The sequence below is a fragment of the Hyalella azteca genome, unplaced genomic scaffold (genome assembly GCF_000764305.2).
Source record: "Hyalella azteca isolate HAZT.00-mixed unplaced genomic scaffold, Hazt_2.0.2 contig9625, whole genome shotgun sequence".
Classification (NCBI taxonomy): domain Eukaryota; kingdom Metazoa; phylum Arthropoda; class Malacostraca; order Amphipoda; family Hyalellidae; genus Hyalella; species Hyalella azteca.
In genome coordinates this window covers 295,038-309,526 of record NW_025939693.1, presented here as the reverse complement: position 1 = coordinate 309,526, position 14,489 = coordinate 295,038, and the positions used below count along the sequence as shown (strand labels likewise).

The 14,489-nt window shown below is 39.5% G+C and overlaps 2 protein-coding genes across 3 annotated transcripts; one reads left to right on the top strand and one right to left on the bottom strand.

Moving 5' to 3' along the window:
- The first annotated feature begins 892 nt into the window (after positions 1-892).
- LOC108681482 lies at positions 893-5,154 on the top strand. The gene is made up of 5 exons (XM_018170517.2): positions 893-1,285; positions 1,687-2,102; positions 2,340-2,487; positions 3,209-3,238; positions 3,950-5,154. Exons 1-5 carry the CDS (start codon positions 1,231-1,233, stop codon positions 4,186-4,188), a joined length of 888 nt encoding a protein of 295 aa, XP_018026006.1. The 5' UTR covers positions 893-1,230; the 3' UTR covers positions 4,189-5,154.
- Positions 5,155-5,490: 336 nt separating this feature from the next.
- On the bottom strand, positions 5,491-10,228 carry LOC108681483 (exosome complex component CSL4). 2 transcript variants are annotated; one of them, XM_047882094.1, is made up of 4 exons: positions 10,209-10,228; positions 6,975-7,187; positions 6,461-6,643; positions 5,491-5,729 (listed from the first exon to the last, which is right to left on the bottom strand). In XM_047882094.1, exons 2-4 carry the CDS (start codon positions 7,161-7,163, stop codon positions 5,502-5,504), a joined length of 600 nt encoding a protein of 199 aa, XP_047738050.1. In that variant the 5' UTR covers positions 7,164-7,187; positions 10,209-10,228; the 3' UTR covers positions 5,491-5,501. The 2 variants fall into 2 exon arrangements, with proteins under 2 accessions (XP_047738050.1, XP_018026007.1); XM_018170518.2 differs by lacking the exon at positions 10,209-10,228 and having other exon boundaries at positions 6,975-7,355.
- Between the last annotated feature and the right edge of the window lie 4,261 nt (positions 10,229-14,489).

The window sequence follows — 14,489 nt, the reverse complement described above, 5'->3', positions numbered from 1 at the left end:
GAATGTGTGAGAATATTAAATAAAAAGTAGATAGGGTAACGTGGGGCAGCGCGCCCCCCACTTTTTTTAGACTAAATTTTTGATGAAGTTTTAATTGATACGAGGTGGTTCTTTGTTTTGTTTAAAGGTGCAACTAATGAGGAATGTATGATGTGAATTAGACGCCTATAGAGTTATTCAATTTTTAATACAAAAAAATTTTTATCTGGACTAAAACAGTTATTCGCAAAGAACTTAATAACGCAAACACTTAGCAAAACGTAAATCCGTACACTTCATCCCAGTGAAACTGTCGACCGGCGGTAGAGAACACGGACCAATATCTGTCATACTTAGCGAGAAACCCGCTATGGGCCCGTGACCCGCAGTGGGCTCGCTGCCCCATGTTACCCTACCAATTAAGTTGGAGATGTGTGAACAATGTTTATAGTGAAAACGCCCGTGTAATGGACAGGAACAGTGCAAAATGAAGGACTGACATTTTTAGCGCATTTTCTCATTTATGGAAAAAAATGTACTATTGTGCTCGCCATTTCCGTCTATCTGTCTGTCCGTCCGTCCGTGACCTCAAGTTTTCGTCGACGAGAAAATGCGCTCTGTCACTCACTGCAGTGAGTACTGAGTTATATATTTTTTATAATTTCCGAAGGGCAATTATTAAAACTGGTTAATGGACAGTCACGGCACAATGTTCCCATTGTGCCGTGTGGCTTGCACCTGTCATTGCTATATCTTATTAGCTATACTGATTAAATAAGATATTCGTTTGGCCGATGCCAATGAAGGATCCCTATCAGACGAATGGATTTGATTAAGGGCCGTATCAGCAGAAACCTTATCGGACGTTCATTAGAAGAGACTGCATCTTTCACTGCGTAAGTCGGCAATGAGCGAGCGCGCGGTGCGCACTGCAATGCTCCTGGCACTCGAATCAAGTAAAGTGCACGTCTATTTCGGGAAAATTTTTTAAAATTTTTGTGAAGTGCAAAATTTTAAAGTTGATTATTTAGACCAGTGCAGTTACTTATACCAAAAACAATAAACCGCGGGGAAAATTCTACCGTTATTAGCTAAGCAAAGACATCAAGAAAATCGAGCAATATGAGCTCGATTTTATTTATTATGTGAGCAGAATTTGATCCAAAGTCATTCGTTCAAAGAATCTCAAACTTTTCTCCTCTGATATATTTTATAAAACAATAATCAGTGTGATAAATAATTCAAGATAAAATGCATTCAAAGTTGACTTTATTGTTAGTAGTTATAGCGACGACCCTGACGCTTGGTAAGTTCATACCGCAATTCAACACTCGTTTAATTCGTTTGCTGAACATGCCGAGAAGAAGCCGAAACTTTTTCCGAAGAGGTAGGACGAGTTCGAGCCTATGCTGAAGTGAACGTTTGTTGTGATGACGTTTCTAATAACCGTGAACAGAAGAATTAGATCTAAAGTAGACCCTAGCAAATAAAAGGGAATGAACGTCAATATATAACTCATGAGAAAATCGATATCTAAAATCACAAATCGAAACCTACGAGCAAACTCAAAATTTCATGAGTAAATTGCGAGGAAACAAATAGGACATCTGTTGAAGAACTTGACTTTGATCCCAATTATTTGTATTTTTATACAACTTTTCTACTATAGATGACAACTCTAAGCACGTATGCATTTTTTTGTTTCAGCCTCTGGCGCAACTGTCGAGAGGCTTATGACTTTCTACAACGAGAGTAACCTGGACGTGTGTGTCGTCGCAGTGTCGAGCATGACGACCCCGACCACCGCGTCTCCTACATCGTTGCCAGCACCTGTGATGGGTGGCGTCACAGGGCAGGATGACAGGAAAACTTTACTCTCTGCACCCAATTCTGAAATGATAATCGGAACGGAGCCTGATAATAGCTCGACAGAAGAAGCGATATTTGGAAGCAAGGACAATGATGCCTCTTCATACGAGTACCAAGTTGTGGTTCTGTACTACGCAAAGCCGAAGGGCGGTGAACCAATACTCTTTTTTGCCGGGGAAGCTAAAATCACGCATGAATTTTTGCAGCAAGGATACCACACACTGGGCTTCCAGCGAACGATTTTCAACAACACGGTTAGTATAAAATGTAATAAGTAGCATCCGGTGTAAACTTAGTGAAGAACATTCTATACCTTAATTTTCACATCAATCAACTCAATTTAATAACACTCGTTTCAATTCTGATGAAATTCCCGGTGGAAAGTTGGCTCAATGTAGATAAAGAGTAACATTATGATGCCGAAATTGGACCCGGATGTGCCCATAATCATTTAACGGAGCGTTTCGGTTAATCTCCCCAAAAACCGACAGTTGTGGCTCGATGTGTGGTGGGACGGTCGACAAATTTCGTACGAGACAAACAGGAACCGCCCCATGAGCAGCATTCTGTACGAGCCTGACCGTGTTGAGGTCCAGGGGCCTGCTGGCTTCATGGTACTGGAGCGATCTGTGTGTGATGGTGAGAACTGGGCCGGTTTCCCTTAAGCCGGGGACTGACTTTCCCTTAAGCCGGGCTCATAGAATATTTACGATTCCTAAGCTATTGGATGGTCGTAAATTTTGCTATCATTTCCTTGGAAAATGTGTACGTATAAGAAAACGTGAGCTCATCGTTGGAGACATTTCAACTTTTGAAACTTTGGCGGCCCCTTATAATCGAATAATATCCCTTATAATCGGATGCAATCTTCAAAGTGTGAATTCACAAGCCATCCAGGAACCCGTGTGCACGCACAATTACAGCGTAGATGGGATGCACAGACCACAGTATAATTTACTCTCTTCGAAGTCCTGGCATGTGGTCCTGAGTTGCTGTGGGTAACGAAGGGATGTTGGTATGGCTGTCTCCAGGCACACTCTATCCTGGTGCCCATATTTTATTATTATATTTGTTGTGGTAAAATAGATGACGGCTTTAAATTGAATGTACATTAAAATACACTTTTATTCCGATAGGTGCGCATGCTTGGGGGAGATCAAGGTTGCAATGAATGTCAATTATTTGGAATTTTTTATACTTTATACAGTAGACTTGTACAATTGAGCCATAATTCATTCAGTGGGTACAATGATATCTTTTGAGCTGTTTATCTCATATCGCAACAGATTATATCCTTCCAATTTATTAATTTACTTAACCAACTGCTGCTATTCCAATTACAAATTCCCTTCATTTTCAGAGGCTCTGGAGGCAGTGGCTTTGACTTCAGGTGAGTGGCGTGACGTTGACACTGACTGTGTACAGTAGTTGATCTTGAGGTAATACAATCAATAGCGATTGATTTTCTCGGGCCTAAATAATGAAATTAATGAGATTTATTTGTACACTAAACAAGTTAAAGAAATGGCTCAGACTAAGATTTCTTGCACCACAGTGCAAGAAATCATCAAACTCAGCAGAGGAGTTACGAGGAAAACCATTTAATCGAGAACGGGAATAACGCGAATAACTCGTAGTATAAGCGACGGGTCTGCATATTAATTTGCCTCATTGACCGCCATCCCACTCATCCCCGTAACTATAATGTGAGGACATTTGGTGTGCTTCATAGATAAGGCTTATCTTATCACATGAAACTATAGACACAGAATACATTTTATCTCAATGCTGCAATTTTCCGTTTGTCCGATGTAAACAAACGAGAACTCTGACCATGCAGAGCTTGATCTCGACGCAACACTTTGCTGCAACACCGTAGCATAGTTCACTATCCAAGCAAGAAATAATTCACCATAACTGATGAAGTAATCATTCCATTCGCATTAGAACTAAACTACATTCGTAAACCTAAAACCAAAAACTTGTGTACATCATTTTATTCGGATCCTGGTATCATTATTCACTTCGCCTTCATGAATCATGACTTACGGTGGCATGACCAGCCAGCCCTATAACCGAGTGTATTATGTCCTCTCCCCAGATGGTGTGCCATACCAAGTGGCCATAGTGGCATCGTGCCTGATGGCGGTGCTGATGTCGCTGAGTGTCGTGTCCTTGCTGCTAGCGCGGCGTTACTGCAGAAGCGACTCCCTGGACATGGCAGGGCAGCATGCGGCTCCCAGGAGGGTGCAGGGCAACGTTGCTGGCATCTTCTTGTCTGATAGCGACAACTCCATATACGGCAACAACAGCGGATACCAGCCTATAGATTCCGCCTAAAACGTCTGCACCGCGAGATTATGAACTATCGACAACATCTGTGCAACGCGACTGTTAATTATCAAAAATATAGGTGAACGCAGTTAGCAACTATCGAAATACATGTCCCACAAGTTTATGAACTATCGAAAATATCGGTGCCACGCTGTGATAGGTTGTGAAAATTTTCGGCACAACGCGGTTATTAGTTGTTTAAAAAGTAGGTTCCGCGTATTTATTTGAAAGTTGAAAATATCGCTGCAGAGCGGTTAACACTTGCGCTAAACAAACAGCTCCGTTGTGCTGAATTCAACCGTCGCGAACAACTTTGTTGGACGGAAATCAATCATCGAGAACAGTTGTTACTCGCGGTGATCAAGCATCGACAAATTTTCCCCAATGACCTCATAGCTCGACAGCCCATTGCAAGATAAGGATTGCCTGATACACGATGCAGGCAATAAAATGAGAAGGTCGTAGTAGCTTCCAACCTGACGTGTTTGACAGTTCAAACTTAATATTCCTTTGGTAAAATTTGTCACGGAATTTCCGAAAAAAATTGATAAGAGGAAGTTACATCTAGCGCGTATAACAGCTGGGCAGTGGTACGCGCACGCGCCCTCACAGGGATACATTGAGGATTATATTCTAAGTTCTCCTATGAAATAAGAGGCAGCAGATAGAAGGAGAGATATTAAATACTAAGGCTGATCAAAAACACCGGGTTTCATCATTTCCAAACATTTTCCTTAACTCGAAGGACATTTACTATGATAAAAAAATGCGGAGACGTGAATGTCAGAATCAAGGTTTACGAGGGAACATCTCATGTCACTACTAAGCGGGAGGCTTTGAAAAGTTCTGAGAAAAGTTCTGTGTTTTGCAATGGTTTGACTGAATTTTTTGCAAGTAAAAAAGTGATCGTAAATAAATACGTCAATCAAAACATGACTTTTTGCTGACAGATCGTGGTGGAGAACACATAAGTCATTTAGTGAATAAAAAGAAATGCACATAGCCATAAGAGCAATTCAATTTAAATTCTAACACGCAAATGTTTCATTTATAGTTATGATGGAGTGACAATGGAATAATTACACTTTCTTGACGAGTTGTTGAACTTGTTCAAGGTTTGATTTCTAAAGGAATTAGACGAGACTTGGCTAGGATTTTTATAGCAACACTTTTCCTTCCATTTCCATCTCCCACTCCCAGCTAAGGAGATCGTATGATAGGTATTGTCCATAGATTCACTCGGATCGTCTATACTCTAAGTCTAAATGAACAGCAAATGTGAAGCAAATATCACAAATGAAACAAAACTTACGGAAAACTTATGTATTTGGTGGCACAACCTTAGCAACTTTTCTGTTCTCTGTCCTACAATGGCACTTCATGCTGGTCCAGGACACTGGCACCATGAGATGGCCTTCCTCGCACCTGGCAGTCACCACGCCCAGCTCAGGCAGACTCGTGCTCATCTCGTAGCTGCGTGCGTCACCAAGGGAGAGAATGCGCGCTAAAATGATGTCGTCAGGGCGGAAGCATTCGTACATCTCCACCTGACATCACAAAAATGAAAACTTGTATATATTTGTGAAACAGAGTTACAATAGACGTTTTCAAACCTTCTAATGAAAATAAAGTATACATTGCGGCATCACATAAAATGATCAACGTCTGAGAACAAATGATCTGCAATTATAGAAAAGGTTTACTTACTATATATTCATACCTTTGGTTGTAGATCTCTTTCAACTACGGTACTCTATTTAGTAGAATTGGATTTTCATGAATTGGAATATGTCAATGTAACATGAAGGTAAACTGGAGCAAATTTATAACCATGAGTCAAATGGCACTACTAGCGGTGTCCTGTGGCTCTGTTACCATACCTACCTATCAGTCCAACCTGTATGTAGATGCTAAAACTCTGATATGGGAGGAAACATTTTTTTAGTATATTCAAAATTACCCTCTGAATTTAATCAATTAAAAAATTATGTATTAATTTAAATTTGATAGATTAGTCAGAATGATTTCAAACTTATGAAAAGGAAAGGACAATCATACAAGACAAATACAATTTGAGATGACATACCTAGTTAAGATAACAATCTAAATGAAACCAGTCACATCTTATGCTGGCTAAAATTATGTTTGTTCAAATTATGTTTGTTTAAGTTTGCTTCATAGAAATACAAGAAACAATGCTCGATAACTTGGATAAATTTTTTAGCCCTGTATTGGGCTTAATCAGACTAAGACAGCAAAAAACCTAGTACTTGCTTACCTTGTCAACAAGGTGTTCCCGCACATTGACTTTGCGAACCATGCCTCTGAAGGCTGTGTGTAGCGTCACGTCGTCCACCGCCAGGATGGCTACCTTAATCATCTGACTGTGGATGGTGAGTACACGAGCTGTCACCAGAGAGCCAACTTCAGGAATAACTGAATGCCCACTTAAGCCTGTTACCTGGAAATTATCATAAGTCTTTTAATTAAAGAACTACGATTTTTTTAATTCATTTGTTGGCTGAAAACAAACATAGACAAACAAGAAACCAGGATTAAAAATAAATTTTCTATACAAAAAGTACTTTTTTCAGGAAATATATCAACATGCATGTAGTAATATATCCAAATATATTAACTTAAATTTGTGTATCCAGGTGTTAGATAATATAATTCACAGGAAAATGAAACAATTCTAAAATGAAATCTACATTAAACATAAGACTAAAACAGTAAAGACATTAAAGACAGTTATTTCACTTTGTTAAGGATGTTCATTGCATTCTCCTTACCTTCACAAAAGTCTGTTCATTTTTCTGAAAGGTAGAGACTCTTCCAACTCTTGAAGCATATATATACCCATTAAAAATATATGTGCCCTCAGCTGCATGACACTGATTCCCAGCAAGGCATAGGCGGTCACCAGGAACACAAATGTTTTTGTTTGACGAGGGAATGGGAGGAGATGCGTTGGCAGACATAACTATTAATTTTATATGAAAATTCTGTAAAAAAATATTAAAGCTTATGAGCTGTAGCAAATTGATTAAGACTAAGAAGCAATTCAATTTTGTCATAATTTGAAAAGTGTCCCACGTTTATAGACTCGTTTATGCAATGTTACTATTTTAAAAAGTAAATAATAACTTTTTCAATTTTTGGGCAAAGTTATGAATGATTTCAATGTTTTGCATTGCTGAACTAATTCTCAGGCAAGTGAAATAAAATTGGATTAAGATTCGACAGGTTCTGAATGTGACCATTCTGAAGCTAAACTGCAATAAGTGGCAGAAATTGTAAATACTCAAGGATAAATTTTAGCAAGTAAAAATTAACAAACTAGAGGCTAGTTGAAAGCAACAGAGTAAATCTGAAAATAAATTTGATGACAGGCATACAATGAAATCATCATTTTATAAAGGGCACTTAATGCTCAGCAGCTTTGTTCTGAAACAGGATTGGAATTTTCTATACATTTAGAATCTTGTGGCCCAATCATGTACCTTTTTAATAATTAGATAGGAGGTAATTTAACTAGCAGGAGTCTCATGGATGGTACTAGCAGGAATTTCTCTTATTGTAGCGGGATGAGTGCACTGCCCCTGCCGCCGGCCTGCTCGTATTAGAGCGCACACTGTCCCACTCTTATTGGAGTGCTCCTATTTTTGGCCAGCAAACCCCTTAATTACATTGGTATATGATCTCTTAGAAGGCATTTAAAATGCCACCAATACCATGGAGTGTCGGAATTACGAATTAGTAGAGTTTCAAGCGCGGCCGGAATTAGTCTTACAAAATGCCCAATTTAGTCACACACAGTGTCGGAATATATGGATTTGGTAGGTTTGCATTCTAAAGGCTTTTAAATAAATATGGCAACATTTTGTGACGTTTCATTGTTGCTGGCACGTAGTGAGGTGTTCTGAGTGACGTAAAGCAAACAGTACTTGAGTTGCGCATACGGAGTTTTTTATAGCCAGTCATTTTTTGCTAGGGGTAAACGCGCTATATTCCGACACATTAAGGACGCATCGAGAAATGAAAAACTATAAAAAAAACTGTATGCGTTACGTAAGTTTTGTTGCCTTCATGTGACTCTCAAAACACTTCACTACGCGTCAGCAACAATGAAACGTCACAAAATGTTGCCATATTTATTAAAAAGCCTTTAGAATGGAAACCTACCAAATCCCTATATTCTGTCACTGTGTGTGGCAATATTCGACACGTGGTGAGTCGTATTGCGTCAGTGCTTCAAATTTAACTGATACGTAATGCCGACATCAACGTATTCGAATTCCGTTCGCTGTGTGAGCTGTATTGGGATACAACACGGCTTTGAATTAGAACACTAACGAATACTGAACACTACTTAATTACGTTTTAATTAACAGCTATTGGGCTTTTAATTAAGCAAATTTCAATTTTTGTACAAAGCTTGGAACGATCTGTGTGTGTCCAATTCAAGTTGTGTCGGAATTAGTTTTGATGGGTCTAAATCCATCACTCAACTTAACCCTTTCACGGGTAGATTACCATATATGATCACTTGAAATTGCGTCACAAAAAGCCTCACCACAGCTTCCTGTTTGTTTTTGAGGCATCCTTATAATGCCTCAGTCAATCACTAATTATCTGACCATCGTTCTATCTATAGCATCACCAGCTGCAAAGTCCACAAATTGAAATATGAGCATTTAAATGAAGGTTTTGACTCGGACAATGGAACTTCTGCTCTTTCCGCATTTACTTCAAAAGGTGGAAGTATAAATATATATATTTATTTATTTTGGCAACTTGATTAAATTTAATTAAATTAAATTTTTACGTTTCTAATTTTTCATTTGCATAAACTGAATTTTAATAATAAAGAAAAATTTTGTGTACTGATCGCATTTATTGAATTCTTCAAGTGCGATTTAAACCTTCAATAGGCAAAATTTGCAAAAATTCATAGAAATGAATATATTGTATAATACTTCTTACTATCTTGAAATGGTTTCTGAAATTTTAATTTCTGGATATTTCAATGCTTGCCCGCTAAAGGGTTAATCATCTATTAATTTATTTACGACTTGGAAATCAGCGAATACAAGTTTACTTAAAGGATTCCTAATATATTCACAGACGTATTTAGAAGTCTCAAACCATAATATTCTTCCTATAAAAACAGTTATTCACTATTTGGTAGAGCAAGGTCAACTGTCAAATTTGACACATTTTTTGATGATCTCACCAGGTGGCATGCATTGTCTCTCTTTGGATCTCAATATTTTCCCACTAGATGGCCAAGACCTAGTGTTTTTGCAGTATTTCGACACGCAAATGTATGACATCACCATTTCAACCATCAATGAACGCATGGAACTAAAACAAAGCTTAATATAAAGGAAAAAGTGAAAAAACTAGAGAAGTGACGGAATTACCTACGATGTTGGAATATACCGCGTTTACCCTACGTCCTTAAAGTGGGGGACGTTTACCTAATTAAAATTTATAAAAAATATGCAAACTTAGAGCTAGAGGTAGAGCCATATCCCACATGGCACAATATTATAATAAAAATTATGATCTCATCACCTCACCAACCTTGTTACACTAGAACATGAATGAATAGGTACATGAAGAAAATGAGACTCCAGGTCCAGGTGGTGTGATATGATTTTAACACAAGGTCAGAGAGGGCTGAGAGGCTGACACTGCCGGACCGGGAGGGAGCATGGAAACATATTGGCACATTGCCAAGTTGCCAACAATGACTGAAAGTCTGAAACACTGAATGAGGTAATGCAGAGGCAAGCCATCAAGCATATTTTTATCTTGTTTGAAAACTAGGTAGTAGGTACAACTGTCAATGATCCTTAGACTTAGAGGTTCTAGGGCCTATCAGGAGAGGAGAGCTTGAGCCTCGGGCCTCCAGGTATCTTTCTTCTTATTTATTATTATAGGAGCATTGGAAATTAGTCCATGCAGCCCTTTGCTTAAACTGGGTTTAGTTGGTGCCTAACAGTTACCAATCTGAAAATCAGTAAAACGTGGTAAAGGGAACAGTGAAAATTCCAGCTTCAGGTGTGACTGTGTGTACGGATTTGGATTTGGATTTGGGGCGTGGTGACTCTGAGAAAAAGAATTTCAGGGTCAGGCCTTTGCAACGGCCATCAGCCACGCATCACATTTTCATTTGTTAGTAAGAAGAAGAGAAGGGAGACCAAGCCAGGTGGAAGCAACATTAAAGAGAAGAGGTTTAGAAGAGGTGTGAAAGTTTGTGTTAAGGGTGAGAAGTAATCAAGGGGAAGAGAAGTTCAAGGGGAAATTCATTGGTTTATTATTGCTATTTGTCAATTATTGCACTGTGTATTTGATAATTATATTAGCTATGGGGCCTCTTAGGCCTGTCTCTTATACACATCTAGATGTGTATAAGAGACAGGGCGTAGACGATGTCATCAGGCACGTGGTGCAGACGATGTCATCAGGCACGTGGTGCAGACGCTGTCTCTTATACACATCTAGATGTGTATAAGAGACAGGTGCAGACGATGTCATCAGGCACGTGGTGCAGACGATGTCATCAGACACGTGGTGCAGACGATGTCAGACACTTCACGTCTTCTTATCTATGCTTGTTGACATTGTTCAACATTGTTGACATCAACGTTGTTAACATTATTCAAATAATGTTGATGTCAGGAACTTGACGTTCGCGTTGTAGAAATCGCGAACTTGACGCAGATGTGGTTAATGATTACAAGCCGGACGAAGAAAGCGTTGTTGATAGTTGTTAACGTTCACAAACAGATGCTAGCATATAGTGATGATCTCAGAGTGCCTCCATTGTCTTAAGCAGCGAGTTAAGATGAGCAGGGAAGTTCATGGACATTCTCTTGCTGGATCTGCCGTGCATTTTTTATTGTAGGGGGGAGGCTGAACGTACGTTATGTCTTGCGATTATTTATTGATGTTCATTTTCCACATTACGACCTCCATAAGTTATCGTAAAATCGATCTTTTTAATTTAGTATTGCAGCAAAAACTGAAATTCTAGTCCTGTTTTATCCCTAGCAAGGCAGAATCATAACTATAAAGGTTAATTAACTCCGACCGCTTTACTCTATTCATGTTTATTGAAGTTTTCCTCGATGTCCCTAAATGCACAACAAATATTCGATCTGTTATGCGTTTTATTAGTTGTAAATGTTATTAGTTTAAGTGATATATAATGACTGCCAATGACATATGCGTGTTGGGTGCCGCAGAGCGGGAGCTGGAGAGCGCGAGCGTGATCACCGTACAGGGCAACCAGTGCTGCATCTCCAGTTCCTTCATGCAGTCGGGGTCAATATAGCTCACTCTTTTCTCACGTTTTCTCATGTATTCAACTTTCATTTTCACCAGCCTCTGGAACACCTTCTCATTTACCTCTTTTCGCATTCGCTCATACCTTTCATCTTCCCTTGGCCGCCTCAAAATGCCCACCACAGGGTCCACAGCCACTGCCAGGTTTTTATTATGTGCCTCCCTGGTTGTGCTTATGATCTCTTCAACCGTTTTATCCACTCCAATTTTTCTTAGGCCATTGCCACCACCCTGCAAAACAAGAAGCCCACCATTTGTGCTTTCAGATTTTTTTTCCGCTTCCCTCCTTATTTTGACAATATCTCCTCCACTCAAGCATACAATCTCACTCCCAGCCTCATTTACACTTACTTTTCCCCTAAGGGATCCAATTATACTGTCCCCCACCATGACAATGGGAGGCTTAGCTATTCTATTCTGAGATTCTCGTTTATAGGCAGCCATTCCATCTATGTCAGTGCCACAGACATTAGGGACGCTGGACTGTTTTGGCTTTTGACTAGTCTTAATTTTATTAGCATACTCTGTAGTGCCAACTTTATTGATAGTGCCCTCCTCTATTCCAGCTTTTAGTTCAGCCTTATTGGCAGTGGAAGGGCCAGGAAGGTTTGCTGTCTCAGCCTGATTAGCTTTATTAATGATCTCTTCCAGCTCTGAGACTCTTTTCTTGAGCATACTGTTTTCATCTCTAAGAGCCAGTATGCACTTTCTACAGGCAATGTATGATTGCTTTATTTTTGAGTTTGACCAGTGGTCAATTCCAAGGGTTTGTGTGGAGTACCAGGTTTTGCACCTTGAGCACTCCACTTGGTCAGCTTTGATCTCGCTATTCTCATTGCTAACCACCCGCTTTTTGGCTGGCATTTGTTTGCCCATTATTGTTGTTGGTTTTATACAGCAATATGCCTTCTTATACAGCAACTCATCACACCATTAATGTTGGAGGGAAAAATATATTCTGCCTAACCTATCAGTTCTGAATTTTTCTCAGATGAAACAGAAAGAAAAAACAGCAACAGCCAACACAGAGAAAACAGAACAAAAAAATGAACAATATACTTTGAATAAACTATCTTTGGTTAGGGGGCAGGGTGACAACACAAGGGAAATATTTACATTACTAGGTATTGTCACTTGATTAGTTTCACATGGTTACTTAAATTACTTTGTTATTATTGGGAATGGGATTAAGTGCAAACTGCAAACCAGTATAGGAGAGTAGGTAAGCCTACATCATAGTGAAAAAAGACAGTAAGAAGCTAGTGAAAAAAGGTTAGTTTCTGCATGGAATAGGTGACAATTATGCAGACTTGCAGTTGCCGACGCCGAGTAGGTATGGCCGTATTCATTAGTCACACAATTTAGTCAGTTAGCTATTAGCCTATTCATGACCAACCACGTCCACCAAAGTCCAAAATCACACAAATTTCTTTTAATCACTTCTCACTCATGTCTCTTTCATTTACTTTTTTCTTTCATTTACTAGAACACACAGCTGAACGCACTGGTCATACACGCACTGGTGACTGGTAGTCACAACGGACATGGTTGAAATAATGGGTACTGATATCTATATCTTATATTTTCATCCATTCTTGCGGAAAATTTATTTGCATAGGTATAATAAATTGCAACTGGTTTCGGAACATTTTTCTTGAAGTTTATCTTAGATTTGAAAGTTTCGAATTTTTTGGTCGCAAAAATGTCGGTTAGGTGAAAATCGTGAAATTACCTGCTTGCTATATGTTGTTAGCTTTGTTTGAGATGTGTAGATGACCTCCTGTGGGCCAACTGTCACATCTGGACATGGCAGTGTTGATTGCTTTCTTGGGTCTCTTCCTCAGCAGCAGACAAGTTTCATTGGCTTGCAGGTGGAACAGCAACTACTTCCAAATGGCCTGGATGATGCTCGCTGTTTCCCTGCTTTCAAGGTTGCCCCCAACAAATGGTCTTCTCACAGCGTTTCCAAACGACCAGTGCTTGTGAGAAATTCTGCAACTGCTTTAATTATGAGGTGCTGTGTTTGTTTTTGATAGTCTCCTCCTCCCAGTAATATTCGTGTGGTCAGAGTCTGGATTTCCAAGCCAGAGAGGACGCTGCTTGCTATATGTCATTGAAATTTTCATGAATGATATTACTGTTCATAGGTAAGCATTTTTTGTTTTTTAAGAAATGAGCGAAATGGGGTCAGATAGACTTACAAATAATAATAGCGGTTTCGGCGTTTATTAGGGCGTAGGCCTGTCGCCAATTCTTAAAAAATAGCGGTTTCAACGTTAATTAGGCCGTATGCCTGTCGCCGATTCTTAACATCGCAGAACATTCACAGCATTTTGCGGTCTCGATCTCGCAACTCACTGATACAATTCTGCTTTGCTTAACCGCCCGGCCTCCTTGCCGATTCTGACCATAAACTGGCGCCAGAGCTGGGATTGAACCCGCGCCCCTCTGCTCCAATCTTGATACTCTGAACTCTAACCACTTTAACATTGCAGAACATTTACAGCATTTTGCGGTCTCGAACTCGCTGCTACAATTCTGTTGTGCTTAACCGCCAGGCCTCCTCGCCGATTCTGACCAGAAACTGTAGCTGCTGCGGTGAGTGTAGCAGGTAGCTGCGATCAAACCCGCACCTCTCTGCGCCAATCTTGGTACAACCTGAACTTTAACCATTGGACCACCCTGCCCGAAATAGAAACGATATTATAACAAAGGCTTGAGGGGTGGGGATTAGTTTATGTTACGAGTATAATGAAAACAAGGAAATTAGGGAAAGAAGTTTATGAACAATATTATATGATATTGGCATATTGCCATGTTCCAGTCCTGAGTCATTTCACTGGTGTTTCATGGTCCATAATAAATATCGGTATTGCACAGGCTACCGAATAATTATCTGTAACCTATAACATTATCATTATTATAGTTGTTACTATTTTATTATTGCTTGT

Coding starts and splice junctions, on each gene's coding strand:
- LOC108681482 (XM_018170517.2), top strand. CDS start 1,231: ATGCATTCAAAGTTGACTTTATTGTTAGTAGTTATAGCGACGACCCTG. Junction 1,286..1,686: donor AGCGACGACCCTGACGCTTG/GTAAGTTCATAC, acceptor TTTTTGTTTCAG/CCTCTGGCGCAACTGTCGAG. Junction 2,103..2,339: donor GAACGATTTTCAACAACACG/GTTAGTATAAAA, acceptor AAAAACCGACAG/TTGTGGCTCGATGTGTGGTG.
- LOC108681483 (XM_018170518.2), bottom strand. CDS start 7,259: ATGACAAAATTGAATTGCTTCTTAGTCTTAATCAATTTGCTACAGCTC. Junction 6,644..6,974: donor ATGAACAGACTTTTGTGAAG/GTAAGGAGAATG, acceptor GATAATTTCCAG/GTAACAGGCTTAAGTGGGCA. Junction 5,730..6,460: donor GGGAACACCTTGTTGACAAG/GTAAGCAAGTAC, acceptor TTGTGATGTCAG/GTGGAGATGTACGAATGCTT.